Source organism: Mastigoproctus giganteus, chromosome 6 (genome assembly GCF_048544385.1).
Source record: "Mastigoproctus giganteus isolate SK-2022 chromosome 6, ASM4854438v1, whole genome shotgun sequence".
NCBI classification, from domain to species: Eukaryota; Metazoa; Arthropoda; class Arachnida; order Uropygi; family Thelyphonidae; genus Mastigoproctus; species Mastigoproctus giganteus.
The window spans coordinates 118,758,830-118,781,982 of record NC_143580.1 but is presented as its reverse complement, the minus strand read 5'-3'; the positions used below and the strand labels follow the sequence as shown (position 1 = coordinate 118,781,982).

General features: G+C 38.3%; 1 protein-coding gene across 1 annotated transcript in view; it reads right to left on the bottom strand.

The window, feature by feature from the left end:
• Positions 1-23,153, bottom strand: part of LOC150084533 (SID1 transmembrane family member 1-like) — a 254,140-nt gene that overhangs the window by 152,971 nt on the left and 78,016 nt on the right. The window contains exons 4-5 of the mRNA XM_090376277.1: positions 18,329-18,467; positions 3,989-4,072 (exon numbers count right to left, since the gene is read on the bottom strand). Of these exons, the coding sequence (XP_090232403.1) occupies positions 3,989-4,072; positions 18,329-18,467 (223 nt within the window). The remainder of the gene's footprint in view (positions 1-3,988; positions 4,073-18,328; positions 18,468-23,153) is intronic.

Sequence of the window (23,153 nt, the reverse complement as noted above, 5' to 3'; positions counted from 1 at the left end):
ATTCCATTTCACCCATTCATTTGCTTCAGAAGTCTGTCCAGTTCTTGTTTAAATTTATTTAAGCTATAAATTTCCACAATGACAGATGGAAATTTGTTCTGTCAATCAACCACCAGTTGGCAAACGGCAAATTTCCACAGATCTATTCTACAACCGTCTTACCTCAAAATTAATTTTTGCCCCCTCAGGTATGTAATCTGATCAAGAGGAAGAATGCCATCAGCATTAAGCTTGCTAAAACCACTGAAGGCCTCATACAACTCAATCTGATCACCTCACAGGTGCTTTGTCTCCAGATGTTGCAAATTGCAAAACTAAAGCTTCTCTTCATAAGTGCAACCATTTGTTTCCCCTCACCAATCTCACTGCCGTTCTGTCTACTCATTCCATCAGCTCTACATATTTCTTAAAATGAGGCCTTCAGATGTGCATGCAGTACTCAAGGTATGGTCTGACCATTATCTTATACAAAGGGATAATGACCCCCTTATCCCTGCTATCAAAATTCCAGTATATCAATGAAAAAACACCATGCTTTGGAAGCCTGTCTGCAATGCTCAGAAAACTTCTTATCTGACTGCACAATTACACTGAGTAGTCCTACACAGTCAGTAGATTACTGGGGTTACTGCTACCCATATGCAGTACTTTACATTTGTAAACATTAAATTTCAGTTGCCACCACTCAACCCATCTGCCCAACTTTTCTAAATCCTGTTGCAGAAGCATATACTGTTATTAACAACAATGCAAACCTTTGTATCATCTGCAAATTTGGACATTAAGCATGATATATCAATATCATTGATAAATATAGAAAACAACAATGGGCCCAACACCAAACTCTGGTGATCCATTATTAACATCAGTCAACGAAGAGCAGTGTCCATTGATTACCAGTCTGTGTCTTTTCCCACTCAACCATCCTTTTATCCATTGTAGCAACTTGCCCTTAATGCCATACTACTCCAATTTGTACAATGGTCTTCCATGAACAACAGTATCAAAAGCTTTCCTAAATTCCAAGTATATGATATCAAAATTACTTTTTGCATCCAGTTCCTTTGTGATCATATCATAGTATCCAATCAAATCGGCAATACAAGACTACCCCTTAAAACCCATGCTGTCTCTGAACTACAACAGTCTTGTGTAGATGATTCTGCAGTGCTTCTTTAACAGTGACTCCATTAGTATCCTTGGAACAGAATTTAAAATATAGATGTGTAATTACTCGTGTCACCTACTGATCCCCCACTGTGAATGGATACATTTGCACATCTCCAGTCCGTGAGGACCTCTCCTGATTCCAAGGATGCTCTCATAATCATGGCTTAGGGTTTGCTTACTTTCTTTGCTGTGTCCTTTAATATAACTGTTTAGATCCCATCCACATAAATGATCCCACTGTTGAAGATAAATATAAGAAAGTCACCCCAGGTGACTTTCTTATATTTAACTTCAACAATTTGGCCTCCACTTTGCTCTCAGTTATCATAAAATCATTTACCACTATGCCAGACTTTGATAAGCTTCTGTCCTCTCCTTCCTTCCAGAATTCCTCATGTGTGAATGTAGATGCAAAATATTCATTCAGTTTGTCAGCTACCAGAGCAGGATCATCAACAATCGAACCATCAATATCAAGTGGACCAATCTAATTCATCCAATTCCTTCTAGAGTTTACATAAGCAAAGAAGGCTTTATTGGTTTTTTTTTGCATCCTTTGTCAAAGATTTCTCATAATCTGCCTTAGCTTACCTAACCTCCTTTATTATATATTTAATTAATATATGAGATTCTATCTACCATAGGCTTCCATGTCACCTGATAATTTATATACATCCCATGCATTTTTCTTCTCTGCCACGAGTCTCATTAGTTCATCTGACATCCATTTAGTCCTAAACCTTGAACAGTATTTCTTAGTTAATATGAAAAACCTAGTTACTTCCAAGATTAATTACCAGAATGTTTCCCATTTAGAATTTGCGGTTGGTCACATCAAAAGTTGGTCCCACAGTATAAAATTTAAGAACTGTCTGAGACCTTTATGAAAGCAACAACCCTCCCCTTTACTCCTGATAGTTACATCTTTTAAGTACATCCAACATCAATACACTATGATCACTCCCATCGAGTGGTTCCTTTATCTACAGATTCTTAATGCATGAATAATCATTACTGATAATCGGATTAAGAGTATTACTTCCTCTGACTGCCTCTCGAATATACTGCTGTAGAAAACATCACCATAATCTACAAGAGACTTGCTAGAGTGCAAATGATCAACCCACAAGTTCCACTTAATATCTGGAAATTAAAATCCCCCCCACATTATACGACATTCTGATTTACTGGCCCTCTATTTCTCTGTACAGTTGTTCGTTGTACTCATCAGAGTAATTTGGCCTATAACACACTCCTACTCTCATTTTTGTTTTCCCAGTGCTTATGTCAACTGGATGCACTGTCTTAAATTTCGTATGTTTCCTAACTATCAGCATAACCTCTCCTCAATTCCTATCCTGTTGTTCTCCCCAAATTCAAATTCTGCATTCTTATATCTGTGACACCACATCTCTGATATCCCAACAGTATACACTTCTTATGTCTTGATCAGCACTTAAAATTCATTAAATTTAATTACTATACTCCTAGCATTGGTGTACATGCAAGTATACATGCACCTGTTTTTACTCTTAGTTACCTTAACACAGTCCATGTAGTTACTTGTTCCATGATTCCATGATGACTCCCAGCAGTTCTTGAAATCTGCAGCAACTTGTTTAATAGGCTGCTGCTCATTCCAATAAAAGACATGCAAAAATTACTTTCACCTCTGCTTGTTGCTACTGTTAATCTGTTAGTTTGTGAACCCCCCCCCCCAATATAACAGTTTTCCAACCCGCCTAACACTGCCTCGATAGTATCAGCAAATATTCTTGCACCCTTTCTATTTAAGGGTATCCTATCCCTGTAGAAGCAGTCTATAGAGATGGGATACACTGAGAGATTGGGCAAAGTTCGATCTTTCCAGGGCCAAACTGATTGACAAGGCTCTCATCATATACTACCTCCTATCATGTCTGAGCAGAATTGCAGACACTTTCAAATTTAACCCTAACTTGCGACTTTATTATGACTGAATGCATTCTACCAAATCACACTGTCAATCAAACATACATTTGTACTACGATGAAGTTCTGACAAAGCTGTGTGAAAAAATTTAAGGAAAAGACCTGAATTGTGGACAGATTAAGACAATGCTCTATCACACAACATGATCGCTCTTTGTCACTTTCTGGTCCAAAAAAAAAAAAATAAATAAATCCCATGTGTATGAACATGCACCCTATACAAGGGTGACTTTTTTCTTGCCAGAAGAGAAAAAAAAAAAAGTCACCCTTGTGACTTTTCTCTCTTCTGGAAAGTAGGTACATTCAGGAAAAAAAAGGACCAAAGTGTTAAAAGGACTTACAGAAGATGACTTTGAGAAACGTTTCTGTGCTTGGAAGAAATGGAACAGCATGTGCATGCCTAAGGCAATTATTTTGAAGGGATTACGTATAAGATGCACAATATTTCATTATATTTATTTTATTGCAACAGTATCATTATTTAACAGCCAACCTCATATGTATTTTTCTTTATTCTTTCCACGACTCCTAATTTGTGAAGATGACACCAAGATTTTTGAGAATACTGTGAAATCCTAATATTAAGTATTACAATATATATAGCATTCCTTTATTCTTCTACTTAATACAAAATGCAACATAAAACTACAAAAAATCCATTGAACTTATGATGTTAAAATTGTTAATTCAATAAAAGGTTATTATTCTGAAGATAAGGACATAAAAAGGTACTCCCCATGCTGATGCTACAGTATAGAAAGATCATGTCCAGAATGTCAATGTATTGCAAGACAGAAATCTTAATGTAGATATGAATAGCACCAGTAAACATTAAGTATTAAACTTACTCTAACTATAATTCCTGACTGACGTGACATAGTTTGGTAACTACCTCTGTATTTGACATTATTGTCAAGATCAAGAACAGGGCACTAAAAAAAAAAAATTGAAATTTATTTCAGAATAAAAATGTTACCAACAAAATAAACTTCAAAAACTTTAAAACAAATGCAAGAACATTAGCCATTAAACAATGTAAAAAAACATCCAATGCTGAGTAATAAACAATAGTGAATTGCTGTTCATTATGCAAAGGTTTTATTGTTTTGTATTATTTATTGCTAATAAACAATAGTGAAATATTGTTTATTCATTCATATTACTGGAATATCAATTACCAACCTCCTGTAATAAGCAAATAGTAAACTTTTTATTTTTTTTTATGATAACCCCAAGCACAAGAGGTACTTGAATGTACAGTAGTAGTAGTATGAGTTAAAGGTTGAGAACATTAAAGATGAAGATAGTTGTTGACAACTAGAATTGAATAGTAATTTTCAGGGAGTATATATCAAGGGAGGTTGTTCCAGAAAAAGGAAGTTGAATGAATAAATGAGGAAGAAGAAAAGTTGGTTCTGTGAGTTTAAAGTTGGAGAATAAAAGTATGCGGAATTGTTGAAGCACATGTTCAGACTGGTTTTTGAGATGGGGGGGGGAGGATTATAGAAGCCAATTGAAGGACAGTGCCCATAGAAGAATCTACAGAAAAAGGTATGCAGCAGAAACAGTATGTCTGTGAGACAGAGAGTGAAGAAACTTTGTTAGAAATGAGTCATTATTTAATCTACCTGTCCTCTTTTGAATGGAATCTAGAACCTTGAGAGAGAGATTTTGGGGGGAACCACCCCATATGTGGGAACAATATGCCATGGTTGGACAGATTTGAGATTTGTACAGAATGAACAGCTGTTTGGAAGGAAAGTAACGCTGAGAGCAAAAGACTAGTTTTTTAGATGCACTACCTGTTCATCAAACCTCAACACGTGGGTGAATCAAAAGGGATGTTTTATGCCTTTTGCAGTGCCCATGATATAGAGGGAGCCAACAAATCACATTACAAACTTACTTCTGTATGGTGCCTCCTATTAGAAAAGGGATGACAATGAAGAAAAAGTGGACAAGGACGTAGTCAAATATATCATCTGCAATTCATCCTGTGCCTTGCGGTGAAATATACTACCTATTACTGAACCACCCAACCGTTTTTCTGTACACTCTGATGAAGATAAAGACATTGATGAAAATCAACTTGATATACACAAAGAAAGCTGATGGGATTCTTCCTCTAGCTCAGAAAAATCACCTGAGAGGGCATAAATTCAAATTGAGGAAAGACAGATGTAGGATAGACGTGCGGAAATTTGCCTTTAGCCAGCGGGTGGTTGGTTGGTGGAACAGACTTCCATCCCTTGTGGTGGAGGTTGATAGCCTAAATAAGTTTAAGGCTCAGCTGGACAGGTATTTTGAACGAACAGAGGGGTGAAGTGGAAGTGGGTTTTTTTTTTTTTTTTTTTGGCTGATGCTGCATAAGCTTGCTTTCTTGCATCAAATGCCTCTACTAATGCTAATGCTAAGTACAGCAGCCATTTACGTCAAGGGATCCACCATTTTGTCCAAACCTTCTAAACCACATAAGATCACAGAAAGAGAGCTTAATGACCTCATCAGGGATCTCGAACTGCCGAAGAATAAGGCAGAGCTTTTGGCCTCGAGGCTACAACAGAGAAATCTTTTAGATCATGCTGTGAAAACAACATTTTGTACTCAAAATAAAGAGTGTGATAAATTCCATCAAACAGAACGTGAACTCACTTTTAGTAAAGATGTTGATGGTCTAATGGCAGCAATGAACATGAGGCACATTCCCAACTATAAATAGTTGGTGACTATTTATAGACTTTTCTTCTTCACAGCCTATTACACAATGGAAATATGCTGCCTTCAATACCTCTTGCGAATACCATCCACAAAAAAGAAACCTGCAAACACGAAGAACAACTTAGGTGTACACTATCAGATGTATGACTTGCAGATGTGGTGATTTAAAGGTGATCGCTATTTTATTAGGACTACAAAAGGGTTACACTAAGCATTTTGCTTTCTCTGTAGGTGGGATAGTCATGCCAACGGATATGCACTATGAGAAGAGGAGTTGTCCTCAACAAAAATGATTAACACCTGGAATGAAGAACATAGCATTTGAACCTCTGGTAGATCCAAATAAAGTTTTGCTTCCACCAATCCACATCAAACTGGGGTCATGAAAAATTTTGTGAAGGCTTTCAAAGTGAACGCCTTCTTTAAGGCAACTTTTCAACGATGAACAGCTGAAATGTGTCCTTAGTGACAGTGAGAAATCAGCGTGGAAATCTTTTTGAAATGTTTCGACTGGTTTTCTAGGAAATGTTAAAGCCGGCAACTACAAGCAGATTTTGGAAGATTTCATTACTTCTTACGAAAAACAAGAGTGCAGCATGTCATTGAAGGTGTGCATTTTCTTGCATTCACACCTGGATTTCTTCCTGCCAAACTGTGGTGCTGTAAGAGTCATGGTGAACATTTCCATCTAGACATCGCAGCGATGAAACAAAAATACAAAACAAATGAAGTGCCGCCATGTTATCAGATTATTGTTGGATGGTGAAAAGGGATGCTCCCGAAGCTGAATACAAGCGAAAGGTCTCATGTTTGATACAGGTATGTTCATAGCTACATCTCACTGCCATATAAATAAAAAATAGCTTGTATAAATTATAAAAAAACTACTTTTTTTAAAACAAGAGCCAATCTGCCATTTTAAGAATTATTTCTGTGTTTAGCATCCAAAAATCTATAAAGTAAACTTGCTTTCATGCCCATAACAAGATATAACCCAAAATTTGTTGTTTGGTGTATTCAAAAGCCTTTGAAATGTCAAGGACTACTGCTTGAGTTTCACCAAACTTTTCCATTGAATATGTCCATAGATGGATAATATAAGTCGGAATATCACCACCGGATCAATAATAATGGAATCCAAATTGGCAGTCAGTGATCATACGGAACGTCTCTAGATGGTTTAAGTTGGCTGTTAATTGATTTCTCCATTACTTTAGAAAGAGTAGAAGTAAATGCAAAGGGATGACAACTGGGATGAAACTGCAGAACGTCAGTAAATTTCTGAACGTAGGCTGATTTGTCAAGGGCAACAAGTATCTGAATGCACAATTACAGTTGGCATGGGTAGCAGGAATTACTACTACCCATATGCAGTACCTTGCATTTGTCAAAATTCATATTTTGACAAATGCAAGGTACTGCATATTTTAAAATACAACTGCCAAAAAAGTACAACATATTTTAAAATACAACTGCCAAAAAAGTACTGCATATTTTAAAATACAACTGCCATTTCTGAGCTCATCAGCCTAATTCTTCTAGATCTTGTAACAGTAGTTTACATTGATTACTGTAATTAATTAACCACCTTGTCAACCTTTGTATCATCTGCAAACTTAGACAAAGTTTGCTCCTTCATCAATATCATTAATAAATACTGAAAACAACAATGGGCCCAGTGTTGATCCCTGGGGATTACACTAAAAACAGTCTATAAACAGTACTGCCCATTCATAACATTAATCCAGTTTGTACGCCAGTCTTTTATGTGCAATAATATTTGCTGATGCTATCGAGGCAGTGATAGGTGGGTCGGAAAACTGCTAGCTTGGGGGGAAACAAAGACCAATAGATTGACAGTAGCCACTGGCAGAGGTGAAAGAGATTCTTGCACTGCTTCTATTAGAATGAGCAGAAGCCTGAAAAACAAGATGCATGGTATTTCAGAGACTGCTGGGAGCCATTGCGGTACAAGTAAACACATGGGTTGTGTTAGGGTAGCTAAGAATAGAAACAGGTGCAGGTATACTTGCGTGTACACCAATGCTAGGAGTTTAGTAAATAAATTTGATGAATTTGAGGTATTGCTCAAATCATCGAAGGCAGATATTATTGGGATATCAGAGACTTGGTGTCACACAGATATAAGGGATGCAGAACTGCAATTTGGGGAGTACAACGTCTACAGAAAGGATAGACAGGATAGGAAGGGAGGAGGGGTTATGCTATTAGTTAAGAAACACATAAAAACCTAGGAAGTGAAGCCAGTCGACATCGCTGGACAGTGCAGTGTGGAGTCAGTTTGGTGTAACATAAACATTGGGAGATCAAAATTGAGAGTAGGAGTGTGCTATAGGCCTAATGACTCTGATGAGTATAATAAGGAACTGTACAGGGAAATAGAGTGGGCCAGTAAATCAGAGTGTCTTATAATGGGAGATTTTAATTTCCCAGATATTGACTGGAATTTGGGGGCTGGTTACTCACACACTAGCAGGACTTTTGTGGATTTATTGGATGATTGTTTTCTACATCAGCATGTTCGGGAGGCAACTAGAGGGAGTAATACTCTTGATTTGATTATCAGCAGTGATTCTTCATGCATTAAGAATCTGCAGATAAATGAACCACTAGGTGGCAGTGATCACAGTGTGCTGAAGTGGGATTTACTCAAAGAGGTAACTACCATTAGGGGTAAAGGGAAGGGTTATTGCTTCCGTAAAGGCGACTACGATGGACTGAGACAGTATTTAAATTCTATACAGTGGGACCAACTGATGATGTTACCAACAGCAAATTCAAAATGGGAAGCATTCAAAGAACTTATCTTGGAAGCTACTAGGCTTTACATACCAACTAAGAAATATTGTTCAAGGTTTAGGCCAAAATGGATGTCAGATGAACTAATGAGGCATATGGCAGAGAAGAAAAATGCATGGGATACATACAAATTAACACATGACACAGAAGCCTATGATAGATACAAGTTGATATGCAACCAAGTTACAAAGGAGGTTAGGCAGGCGAAGGCAGATTACGAGAAATCCTTGGCAAGGGATGCAAATAAAAAACAGCAAAGAGTTCTTTACTTATGTAAACTCTAGAAGGAAGGGGATGAATCAGATTGGTCCACTTGATATTGATGGGTCAAGTGTTGATGATCCTGCTCAGGTAGCTAACAAACTAAATGAATATTTTGCATCGACATTCACACATGAGGAGTTATTCAGCGAGGGGAATGCCAGAGGTGTATTCAACTCTAGCAGTAAGCTACAGAATCTTGAAATAACTGGGAGTAAAGTGGAGGAGAAACTGTTGAAGATAAACACAAGAAAGGCACCCGGGGTGGATGGGATCTATCCAGTTATATTAAAGGAGGCAGCAAAGGAAGTAAGCAAACCCTTAGCCATAATTATGAGAGCTTCCTTGGACTCAGGGGAGGTACCCATAGACTGGAAATGTGCAAATGTGACCCCAATTCACAAAGGAGGATCAAAGGCTGACACAAGTAATTATAGACCTGTGAGCTTAACTTCTGTTCCAGGAAAATTAATGGAGGCACTGGTTAAAGAAGCACTGCAGGATCATTTAGACAAGACTTCAGTTATAGCTCAGACACAGCATGGTTTTGTTAAGGGGAAGTCTTGCCTGACCAACTTGATTGGATACTATGATGCAGTCACAAAAGAACTGGATGCAGGGAATAACTTTGATATTATATACTTGGATCTTAGAAAGGCTTTTGATACTGTTGCACATGGAAGACTGCTACACAAATTGGAGCAGTGTGACATTGGAGGCAAATTGCTGCTATGGATAAAGGGGTGGTTGAGGGGGAGAAGACAGAGAGTGGTAATCAATGGACACTGCTCATCGTGGACTGATGTTATTAGTGGAGTCCCTCAGGGCTCAGTGTTGGGTCCATTATTGTTTTCTGTATTTATAAATGATATTGATGATGGTATATCGGGCTTAATGTCCAAGTTTGCAGACGATACAAAGGTTGGCAGGGTTGTCAAGGACACTACTGACACTATGCTGCTGCAACAGGATCTGGAAAGGTTGAGCAGATGGGCTGAGAGGTGGCAAATGAAGTTTAACATTGACAAATGTAAAGTACTACACATGGGAAACAGCAACCCCAGAGCAACGTATCAACTCTGTGGTACTACACTGACAGTGGTAGAGAATGAAAGGGACTTGGGGGTGGTTGCGCAGGCAGATATGAAGTTCTCTGAGCAGTGCAGACGGGCTGCAAGAGTAGCTCATGGAGTATTGTCAATGATATACAGGAATTTTTCCAGCAGGGATAAGGAGGTGATTATTCCATTGTATAAGGCGATGGTCAGGCCACACCTAGAGTACTGTATACAGGTCTGGAGGCCTCATTTCAAGAAGGATGTAGAGCTGCTGGAACGAGTACAGAGAAGGGCAACAAGATTAGTGAATGGAACAAAGGGGTGCTCTTACGAAGAAAGGCTTAAGTTTTGCAAATTACAGTGTCTGGAGACTAGGCACCAGCGAGGTGATCTGATAGAGGTGTATAAAGCCTTGAATGGTTTAAGCATGCTCAATGCTGATGGGATTCTTCCTCTAGCTCAGAAAAATCACCTGAGAGGGCATAAATTCAAATTGAGGAAAGACAGATGTAGGATAGACATGTGGAAATTTGCCTTTAGCCAGCGGGTGGTTGGTTGGTGGAACAGACTTCCATCCCTTGTGGTGGAGGTTGATAGCCTAAATAAGTTTAAGGCTCAGCTGGACAGGTATTTTGAACGAACAGAGGGGTGAAGTGGAAGTGGTTTTTTTTTTTTTTTTTTGGCTGATGCTGCATAAGCTTGCTTTCTTGCATCAAATGCCTCTACTAATGCTAATGCTAATATCAAAATAACTTCCTGAAATCGAAGTATATGATATAAAAATTATTTTGGGAATCCAGTTCCTTTATTACTGCATGATATTATCTAATCAGATTGGTCAGACCAGACTGTCCATTATCAGGTCCATGTTATGACTACAGTATAACAGCATTCTTGTCTAGATGGACCTACAATACATTTGAAAAAGTGACTCCATTATTTTCCCTGGAACAGAAGTCTAGCTAACAGGTCTGTAATTACTAGTCATCTTTTCATCCCTCTTTGTGAATTGGCACTTTCCAACCGTAGGGAACCTCTCCAGTCCATAGGGAACTCCGTTAAATCCAAGGATGCTCTCATAATTATGGCTAAGGGTTTGCTGATTCTCTTAATAGATCCCATTGACCCAAGATGACTTTATGTTTATCTTCTCAATTTCTTTTCCACTTTCCTTTCAGTTATCACAAAATTATTTAGCTCTCCATTAAAGTTTGATAAACTTCTGGCATCCCCTTCCCTAAGTAATTCCTTGTGTGTGAATGTAGATGCAAAATATGGCCTCTTGGGTAGCACAGTTGGTAGAATCACCATCCTCTCCATGCCGGGTGGAAAAGACTTGAATTTGATTCCCATTGATGAGTTGAGAATTTTCGTGGGCCTTTTTCACAATGTGGCTCAGTTAGTTAGTCTCAGGAGAGGGTGGCTTTGTTTACACAAAAAAAACTGAGATTTTCATCCAGCAAACAGAAAATCAACCTCAGAACACACGCAATGTACAGACAGTACACACAGAGCAATATGACCTTAGTCACCGATCCTCCTAAAAACCTACAACAACAACAGATACATAATACCTATTCAGTTTGTCAACAACTTGAACAGGGACATCAACAGTTCAACACTGGCATCAAAGTGGCCCGATGTGATTCAACCCCTTCTTCTACTGTAAATAAAAGCACAGAAGTCTTTGCTGCAGTTCTTTGCATTCTTTACCAGAGTTTTCTCACACTCTTCTTCAGCTTACCTAACCTCATTTTCGAGATTCTACACTCTAATTTATATCTACAATAGGCTTCTGAATCACCTAATAATTTAAATGCATCACACACATTTTTCTTCTCCAACACAAACCCCATAAATTTATGTGATATCTATTTCGGTCTAAGCATAGAACAATACCAAGTAAGATATACTGTTCAAAGTTTAGGCCCAAATGGATGTCAGATGGCCTAATGAGACCATCTGACATCCATTTAGACAGAGACAAAACATGCATGGGATACTTATAAATTATCAGGCGACACAGAAGTTATGGTAGATATAAGCTAGTATGTAATCAAATCACAAAGAACATTAGGCAAGCGAAGGGAGATTATGAAAAATCTTTGGCAAAGGATGCAAAGAAAAACAGCAAACACTTCTTTACTTATATAAACTCTAGAAGGAAGGGGATGAATCAGATTGGTCCACATGACATTGATGGTTCGACTGTTGATGATCCTGCTCAGATAGCTGACAAAACTGAATGAGTATTTTGCATCTACATTCACACATGAGGAATTCTGTAGAGAGGGTAGAGTTTAAGCGTCTTAAACTCTAACAGGGAGCTAAATGATTTTTAATAACTGAGAGCAAAGTGAAGGATAAATTGTTGAAGTTAAACATAACGAAGGCACATGGAGTGGAGGAGATCTGTCCAGTTATATTACGGAAGTGGCAAAGGAAGTAAGCAAACCCTTAGCCATAAATGAGAACTTCACTGGACTCAGAGGAGGTCCCCATGGACTGGAGATATGCATATAAACCTCCAATTCACAAAGGGGATCAAGGGATTACATGAGTAATTACAGACCTATTAGTTTAACTTCTGTTCCAGGGAAAATAATGGAGTCACTGGTTAAAGAAGCAATGCAGGATCATTTAGACAAGACTGCAGTAATAATTCAGACAGAGCATGGGTTTGTTAAGAAGTCTTGTCTGACCAATCTGATTGGATACTATGATGTGGTCACAAAGGAACTGGATGCAAAGAATAATTTTGATATCATATATTTGATTTGAAGGAAACCTTTTGATACTATTGCACAAGGAAGACTACTGTACAGAGCAGCGCAGTATGGCATTAAGAGCAAGTTGCTGCTATGGATAAAAGGATGGTTGAGTCGGAGAAGACAGAGTGGTAATCAATGGACACTGCTATTTGTGGATTAATGTGTCATTAGTAGAGGCCCCCAGGGTTCGGTGTTGGGCCCATTGTTGTTCTGTATATTTATCAATGATATTGATGAAGATATATAAGGCTTGTATCATGTCGAAGTTTGTAGATGATACAAAGGTTGGCATTGTTAATGACAGTAATGAGAGTATGCTACTGCAACAGGATCTAGAAAAGTTGGGGAGATGGGCTAAGTGGCAACTGAAGTTTAACATTAGCAAATGCAAAGTACTGTATATAGGTAGCAGTAATCCTGAAGAAATGTACCACTCTGTAGTTCTACACTCAGGGTAGTAGAGAATGAAAAACTCATGATGTAATTGTGCAGTCAGATACGAAGTGAAGTTTTCTGAGCAAAACCTTAGCCATAAATGACAGGCTGTCAGAGCAAGTCATGGGGTCACATCAATGATTTGCAGGAATTTTGCTAGCAGGAATAAGGAGGTGATTATCCCTTCGTATAAGGTAATGGTCATGCACAATATATTTCCCATTGTCCTGAAAAGAGAGTCGCTGACAATAACTATCTCCCTTGGGATCAGCGTATTCTGTCTTTGGGACTGCCACTGTTGTCTGATCACAGCCTAAAAAAAAAATCTTCAACGTGAAATGTTTGCAGATCTTTCTGGAACAGGGCATGATCTAGCCAAGGATGATGTGTGTGATAGGTGCAGAAAGTGTCAAGAAATTAGGTGCTATTCAGTGTTCTGATGGGAGGCCCAGGGGCTCACATCTGGCTTGGCACACCCAGGGTCCTGAGCTGGATATCATCATTCTTCTCTTTCTTGTGATTCCTTTTTACTTTTCTCTCTCTCTCTCTCTCTCTCTCTCTCTCTCTCTCTCTCTCTCTCTCTCTCTCTCTCAGGGTAACTCAGAAATTTTTTTTTGGTCAGTGCAGCATAAGCCTCAGGCTTCCTTGCACCATATGGCTAATAATAATAATAATAATAATAGTAGGGAAGATGCTCTCGAAAGAATTAAATAGGGGAACCCGTCAAGCTCTCATGTCAATGTTGAAAAAAAATCACGAGTTAGGGTTAAATCTGAAAGTGTCTGCAATTCTGCCCAGAAACAACAGGAGGGAGTATATGATGAGAGCCTTGTCAATCAATTTGGCCGTGGAGAGATTGTGAAAGTCTCGTGGGGTAGAATTTTTCTCAACGTGGTCTGTGCTTGTTAACAGGAGAGATTGTTTCTACAGGGATGAGATACACTTAAATGTACATCTAAAGATGTAACTATAATCAGGGGTAAAGGGAAGGGCTTTTGCTCTCATAAAGGTGACTACAGTGGTCTAAGAAATTTTTTAAATTCTATACAGTGGGACCAACTGATGATGTTACCAACAGCAAATTCTAAATGGGACGTATTCAAGGAATTAACCTCGGAAGCTAGTTAGGCTTTTCATACCAACTAAGAAATGCTGTCCGAAGTTTAGGCCTAAATGGATGTCACATAAACCAATGAAACTCATGGCAGAGAAGAAAATGCATGGGATGCATATCAGGAATCACAGATGCCTTGGTAGATATAAGATAGTCTGTAATCTAGTCACAAAGGAAGTTAGACAAGCAAAGGCAAATTGCGAGAACTCTTTGGCAAAGGATGCAAAGATAAACAGTAAAGACTTATTTACTTATATAAACTTCAGAAGGAAGAGGATGAATCAAATTGGTCCACTTGATATTGACGGTTTGACTGCTGATAAACCTGATGAGGTTGCTGACAAATAGAATGAGTATTCTGCATCTACATTCACACATGAGGAAGTCTGTAGAGAACTGGAGGCCAGAAGCTTATAAAACTCTGGTAGGGGGCTAAATGATTTTATGAGAATCATTTTATGATTTTAATGAGAGCAAGTTGGAGGAGAAATTTTTGAAATTGAACATAAGCAAGGCACCTGGGGTGGATGGGATCTATCAAGTTATATTAAAGGATGCAGCAAAGGAAGTAAGCAAACCCTTAGCCATAATTATGAAAGCTTCCTTGGACTTAGGGGAAGTCCCCATGGGCTGGAGATGTGCAAAATGTATCTCAAATTCACAAAGGGGCATCAAAGAATGACACGAGTAATTACAGAATAGTTAGTTTAACTTCCGTTCCAAATAAAATAAAGGAGTCATGGGTTAAAGAAGCAATGCAAGATCATCTAGAGAAGACAGCAGTTATAGTTCAGAAACAGCATGGGTTTGTTAAGTGGAAGTCTTGTCTGTCAAATTTGATTTGATACTATGATGTGGTCACAAAGGAACTAGATGCAAAAAATAATTTTGATATATACTTGGATTTTAAGAAAGATTTTGATATTATTGCACATTATTATTATTATTAGCCATATGGTGCAAGGAAGCCTGAGGATTTTAAGAAAGATTTTATTATTGCACATTATTATTATTATTATTAGCCATATGGTGCAAGGAAGCCTGAGGCTTATGCTGCACCAGCCAATGTGGCAATACAGAGACTGTCCACAGACTGAGAGGTTGCAAGTAACAAGTTTCATTAGTGGGGTTGATGTTCCATGCCAGGATTTTGCAACGGAGGAAAGAGCGAATATCAAATTTTGCTTTAATCTGGGAAAGCTTTGCTTTATACTGGGAAATGTATGAAATGTTAAAAACTGTTTATGGTGATTAAACTTTAAGTCTTACTAGTGTGTCTGAACAGTATAATGGTTCGAAGATGAACTTAAGGATATTTGCAGTGATCCAAGAAGTGGATATCCATTCACCTCTCAAGATGAGGACAGAGTTGCAAAGGTTCAGGAAATTGTGGCAAGGGATCATCATAAGATGATTCATCAAATTATGCATGAAGATTTAGGGAAAAGCAAAATCTGTGCTGCACAGCCTCATGGATAAGCAGAAGCAATGAAGATTGTCATCATAAGACTTCATGCAGACTGGTGAAGACAATCGTAATTTCTTCAACTGTATTGTTATTGGAGATGAGTATTGGATGTTTCTGTATGACTCAGAGATGAAGCTTCAGAGCATGCAGTGGACTTCAAAAGGTTTCATCTACAGAAGTCCATGGTCTACAAAAGACAATGCTGATCACATTTTCGACAAACAAGTTGCAATTCTCTAGGAATTAGTACCTGAAGGGAGAGAGTCAATGCTGCATTCTATATGCAGGTGCTTCAGAAAACTACCAAAGTGCATTTCCTGGGTGAGACTGCAATTTCAAGAGAAAGGCAGTTGGTTCTTGTTGAACAACAATGCCCCACCCATTCTGCACTTGTTGTGAAGACATTTCTGCCAAAATATAGCATTATACAGATCAACCATCCACTCTACTCTTCTGAGCTAGCACCAGCAGACTTCTTTCTCTTTCCCAAAGTGAAACGAATCTCAAAGGAAAGATTTCAGGACACTGAGGACAAAGAAAAATGAACCACCAAACTGAACATCTCTTTGGACACCTTCGCTGACTCTTTTCAGAAACTCTTAGAATAGTGTAATAAGTGCGCATTCAATCATGTGGTTACTCTGAATAAAAGTAAAACCTTCTTGAGCTCCTTCACTTTATGTTATGTTCTTTTTTATATAAATAATATTCCCAGTTTGGGAGCTTTACTGCCACACCTCAAATATTACTGATAAAACACTATGCGCACTCATGGCCACCTGCTTTTCTGACTATTGATTAAGCTGGCCCAAATTGTTCTGAAGAAGTTCAGCCTACTTTGCATTATCAATCGCCCTGCTAACCTTTGTATTGTCTACAAATTTCAACATTGTACCCTTTATGCTCTCATCAACATTATTCATTATGCAAAACAAGAGTAGCCCTAACAATAAACTATTTGAAGCACTGCTTATAACCGTAGCCCACTCTAAAGAATGAACATTTTATAATGGCTATCTGCATCCTGTCTTTCAGCCATTCCTCAATCCACCTCCCTATCTTGCCCATTCTCCCAATGCACTGTACCTTGTACATCAACTGCCCATTTGGAACCATGTCAAATGGATTTGCTAATGTTTTTCTAGAAAAAAGTTCCTGGTGAAATCTTTCCTGACACTGACCTTGGTGATTGTTCAATGCTGATGATATCACTGAAGTTTGAAGAAATGGGTGAGGGAGAATAAAGATGGGAATGAAGAAAATGAATTTTTAAGCTCTATCAAATTACAACCCAGTATTTTGCACACTTGCAGGTGTTTCCAGCAATGATCTTTGATTTTCCTAAAAAGTTGCTATGATGACATTCCAGTGTTTTCACTGAAGATATCATCAAAAGAGGTGTCTTTCGTTAACATTTTAAAATAAATTCCATAATTGAACAGAGCTCTCATATGAAGCACTCACTTCACAGTACCTTGTAATTAAATAAATAAATATTCAGTTATTAGTTTCTATGTGAATTACAATAAAATTACTCACAACCAATGCACCTGGCATGGCAAGGTTAGAAGGGTTTATAAAATAGGAATGAATACACAGAAAATAAAACTAAGGAAACTATCCAGGGTTACCCAAATATCTCCACAAATGAACATGTCACCAATTTTTATAAAGTGAGACCCTTTAAATGGTGACTCTCAAAAACTGCAAATGAAAGGGCCAACAATAGCATATTAACTTATTACTATAGTCTATTCATGGAAAGGATTTGTTTTGTTTATTTGGTTTTTAGGAGCATTAGCAACTACGGCCATATTGCTCCAGGGATATGCAATGGTCATTCCCTGACCTTCCCGCATCCTCCGTATTTGGTGGTCACAAAGGCACCCATGGAAAGGAGAGAGCAGCTGTAAATAAACAACAGCGCATGATTATCATGCACTGTTGTTTATAAGAATTCTATAATTTAGTAGTGCTCTTAGAGGTACCTGCATGCAGCAAGGGTTCTACTGGAAGTTACGAATAGAGTATAGTACTGATGCATTGGTACAAACAACAGCAATGTAAATAGGATATGGTAAATATGGCCACTGCCATAGGCAGCAAATGGAGTCACAGAAAAGACTTGAAGACTTGCAATTATGTGCAATGAAATTCCCAACAGGAATTTCAAGATGTCAGTATGAGACATACTGACATTTGACATTTCTGATAATCCCTTGTTGACAATCTCATGTTCACACACACACACACACACACACACACACACACACACACACACACACACACACACACACACACACACACACACACACACACACACCTGAAAGTGCAAGAATGACTGGTATAAATTCAACTTTCTTCTTTCCCTAAGATGCATTATTAACAAACAATTAAAACACATAATTCTGCTATTCGTGTCAGTGGATTTTATTTTGCAAGAGGTAAATTATTTTTGAATCATATAATTAGAAAAGAAACTAGAAAACAAAAAAAAAAAAAGGAAACTCATTCACTTTTACAGTTAGAGAGCCACTATTTACCTTAATGTTCTGAACTGAGACAATCATGCATTGGGGATCATCTGATGTTACCTTAATAAATGCATTCTCAGAAGAAAACTCATATTCAAAGTACTGTGGTTGAGATGGTGTAATATTAACATTCACTATTTCACCTGTCCTGAAAAAAATTTTATACAATAAATTTTAAGAAGTTTACAGTCAGCTGCAAAATTAAAAATGAATATAAAATATTAGCTAGCTGCATTTACTCACACAAATTTCTGGAATAAATTATGAGAATCGTGACATCTTGATAATCATTAATTTTATTTTTCTTGCGAAAATTTCCATTAATCATAATGCACAAAGATCTGTCAGGTAGAATATGCATGTTGGATTCATTATACGAACTCAATCATTTTTGAATCTTTCTGGCACCTATCCTAAAATATACCAATTCACAAAATCATTCAGCTCTTCAGCCTTAGAACCAAATTTTAATGAGCTAATAGGCACACTGTGTGTGATATACTTTAGTGATATAATTTTTTGACATTAAATAAAGTAATTAGTTAATATTACACAAATGTAGGTGTTTCATTTTGTAAATTAATTCTTACACACACATAATAATATATGGAATTGGCATTTTCATTAGCAACACCTCATTGTGTTGCTAATGCAACTTGTATAGAAATGAACAAGTCTATGATGCTACTGAAGGCTCAAAGTCAGGAATGGGCGATATAAACTGTAGTTCTCACATGTGGTGAGCAATTTCTGAGTATCAGTGAGAAAGAATGGGTTGGTGTAGAGATCTTTTTGACTTCAAACATGGAATGATTGCAAGTGTCACCATTTCAACAGCATGGCAAAAGTGTCACATTTTCTGTGGTAAAAAAAAAAAAAAGTAAAGTGCAGCCATTATCAACCCACTGCAGGATGGAAGCCTCCTCAACAATTCATGTTGAGGGAAATGGACCATAATCTGCCACGCTGGTCCAGTGCGGGTTGGCAGATCGACCGCATTCAGCAGTCAGGGGCTTGAACCCCGGTCTACTCAAAGAGCGTGTGCTACTGCACTCCCGCTCCTGCCCACTCGGCTACGGAGACCTCACAAGTCTACTGTGACTGGCTCAACAGCATTCAAACAACCAGCCAATTATCAGACGTGGAATAGCCATGTGTAGTTGACACTCACAGTGAGCATAGGTCTTGTCTTGTAACACAGCACAGCAGCCCAGCTAACCACCCAGTACAACATAGGAATAGCAAGACCAATATCCACATAGACTGTGCAATGGACATTAGCTCTTATAGGCTATGGCAGTCAATGGCTATCATAAGTACCCATGCTCACAACTTGCACACAAGAAACTGTGTCGGCACATCATTACTAACTTTGGACTGCATGGCAAAAGTGTCACATTTTCTGTGGTATCACAAGTCTACTGTGACTGGCTCAACTCAAGTAGGTTAAGTACCCATTCTCACAACTTGCAAACAAGAAACTGTGTCGGCACATCATTACTAACTTTGGACTGCAGTGTGAAAAACTGTTACCTGGTCTGATGAATCCTGTTTCCAACAATATCGTGTTGATGGGCATATCTGAATTTGGAAAGAAAACAACATGAGGCCATGCAACTGGATACACTGGATGGTGTTCGACATGCTGGAAACAGTGATGTTACTGTTCTGGTACTGTTTTCATGGCATATCCTGGGGTCTCTGCTCACCATTAATCAATGACTTGATGGTAATGTCTACCTATCTATCATCACCAACTAGTACACCACTTCACAGTGTATCCAAAAAACTCTGGAATCTATCAACAAAACAACATGCCATGCAACAAAGCCTGGCAGGTTGCTAACTGGTTTCATGACAATGAATTCTCCATCCTTCCAACTCACTCAATCCCAACACAATTGAGTATGGAACTACTGGAAAAGGACATTTGACGCTACAACCATCCATCTGATAATGAGCAAGCATTACTGCATACAGTGTGCAATGCTTTGGTAGCACAACTACCACAAGACAATGCAATACCTTGTGGAGCCCATGCCAAGATATATACAAGCTGAATTATGGGCAAGAGGTGACCCAATGAGATATTAGTTAGGTGTTCCTAACACAAATCCAACACAGTGTGTGAGTCGGCTTTCATTAGCAGCTTAGTGTACTGAGCCATGACTATTAATATGGTTCAATAAAAACTGCATGACTAGTGACATGATTTGGATAAAAATAGAATAAATGAAAACTGAGGGAATGAAGGACAATAGTTCTACCATACGGTAGTCCTATCATTCTACTTCTGACACAAGTAATTATAGACCTGTGAGCTTAACTTCTGTTCCAGGAAAATTAATGGAGGCACTGGTTAAAGAAGCACTGCAGGATCATTTAGACAAGACTTCAGTTATAGCTCAGACACAGCATGGTTTTGTTAAGGGGAAGTCTTGCCTGACCAACTTGATTGGATACTATGATGCAGTCACAAAAGAACTGGATGCAGGGAATAACTTTGATATTATATACTTGGATCTTAGAAAGGCTTTTGATACTGTTGCACATGGAAGACTGCTACACAAATTGGAGCAGTGTGACATTGGAGGCAAATTGCTGCTATGGATAAAGGGGTGGTTGAGGGGGAGAAGACAGAGAGTGGTAATCAATGGACACTGCTCATCGTGGACTGATGTTATTAGTGGAGTCCCTCGGGGTTCAGTATTGGGTCCATTATTGTTTTCTGTATTTATAAATGATATTGATGATGGTATATCGGGCTTAATGTCCAAGTTTGCAGACGATACAAAGGTTGGCAGGGTTGTCAAGGACACTACTGACACTATGCTGCTGCAACAGGATCTGGAAAGGTTGAGCAGATGGGCTGAGAGGTGGCAAATGAAGTTTAACATTGACAAATGTAAAGTACTACACATGGAAAACAGCAACCCCAGAGCAACGTATCTACTCTGTGGTACTACACTGACAGTGGTAGAGAATGAAAGGGACTTGGGGGTGGTTGCGCAGGCAGATATGAAGTTCTCTGAGCAGTGCAGACGGGCTGCAAGAGTAGCTCATGGAGTATTGTCAATGATATACAGGAATTTTTCCAGCAGGGATAAGGAGGTGATTATTCCATTGTATAAGGCGATGGTCAGGCCACACCTAGAGTACTGTATACAGGTCTGGAGGCCTCATTTCAAGAAGGATGTAGAGCTGCTGGAACGAGTACAGAGAAGGGCAACAAGATTAGTGAATGGAACAAAGGGTTGCTCTTACGAAGAAAGGCTTAAGTTTTGCAAATTACAGTGTCTGGAGACTAGGCACCAGCGAGGTGATCTGATAGAGGTGTATAAAGCCTTGAATGGTTTAAGCATGCTCAATGCTGATGGGATTCTTCCTCTAGCTCAGAAAAATCACCTGAGAGGGCATAAATTCAAATTGAGGAAAGACAGATGTAGGATAGATGTGCGGAAATTTGCCTTTAGCCAGCGGGTGGTTGGTTGGTGGAACAGACTTCCATCCCTTGTGGTGGAGGTTGATAGCCTAAATAAGTTAAGGCTCAGCTGGACAGGTATTTTGAACGAACAGAGGGGTGAAGTGGAAGTGGGTTTTTTTTTTTTTTTTGGCTGATGCTGCATAAGCTTGCTTTCTTGCATCAAATGCCTCTACTAATGCTAATGCTAATAATTTCTACCAGTAGAACTGATTTGTGCTGAAGAGTGAAAATCAATTGTCACACATGTCAATCCGGAGACTTCTTGTCATTAAAATTCTTCAGTTGTATCTGTCGAAAAGACAAGGAAGGCATCAAATTAGATGTATTAGTAGTGACACATGATGCAAGACAGAAAAGCTTATACAAAGCCAGCAAAAAAAAATAATAATAAATAAATAAATAAATAAAAATTACCCATTTCATTTGCTTATTCCTTCTAATAATTTGTCCAAACTTTTAAATTTATTCAAACTACCTGTTTGATTGATTGTGTTCAGATGATTTGCTCTGGGAAAACTGGAAAGAGCTTACATCAATTAGGAGCAAAAACCATTTCCATTCCAACACCATAATGAATTACTTTAGGTACAATAAAGGACTACCACTGATGATTTTACCACAAGGAACTTTCCAAAATAGGGCATCTGTACAAGGCAAAAACATCCTGCCAATCCAAAGCAAACATAGTCACATTTGCATTCAAGGACAAGCTATACAGAGATATTTGAAATTTATAATGCAGCACACTTGCCAATATTTCCAGAGGGGATTATTGCCAAGTACATGTTAGAAGCAGAAAAGGTTCTCCACTATCCACACAATAACAAATTATTTTATAATGAATTAGTTTATAATACAGCTATCAATAAAAATATTTTCTGTAAATTTCGTTAGAAGATAAAATATGCATCCAGAAAACGTGCTGTACCAATATTGTTCCCTAAAAACAAAATTATAATAAAAGAAAGGTTTTTTTTTTTTTAATCAAATGCACATTATAGTGTTCAGTTTTACATTTCTTCCATTTCCAGTGTGGCTTCCAACAGATGGATTTCCTTGATTTTGTGTTAGTAGATGCAATACACATTGAAGAAAGAATGCACAATCATTTTGTTTTTCGAAAACAATTCATTGCTTTTCTTTCGGTTATGCCAAGAAACAGCTGCATGCATTTTTTTTCCCCTGTATCACCCTAGCAATGATCTTGTAGGATCGAATGACGGCACCTTCGGCATCACTCACTGCTCTGTGTAAATTGATTCGCTTTAGCCAGCAGTGGCTTGCATACACAGGAAGTTCAAACGAATGCAGCAATGCATTCTATAATCAAGGTCAATGCCTGCTTTTTTG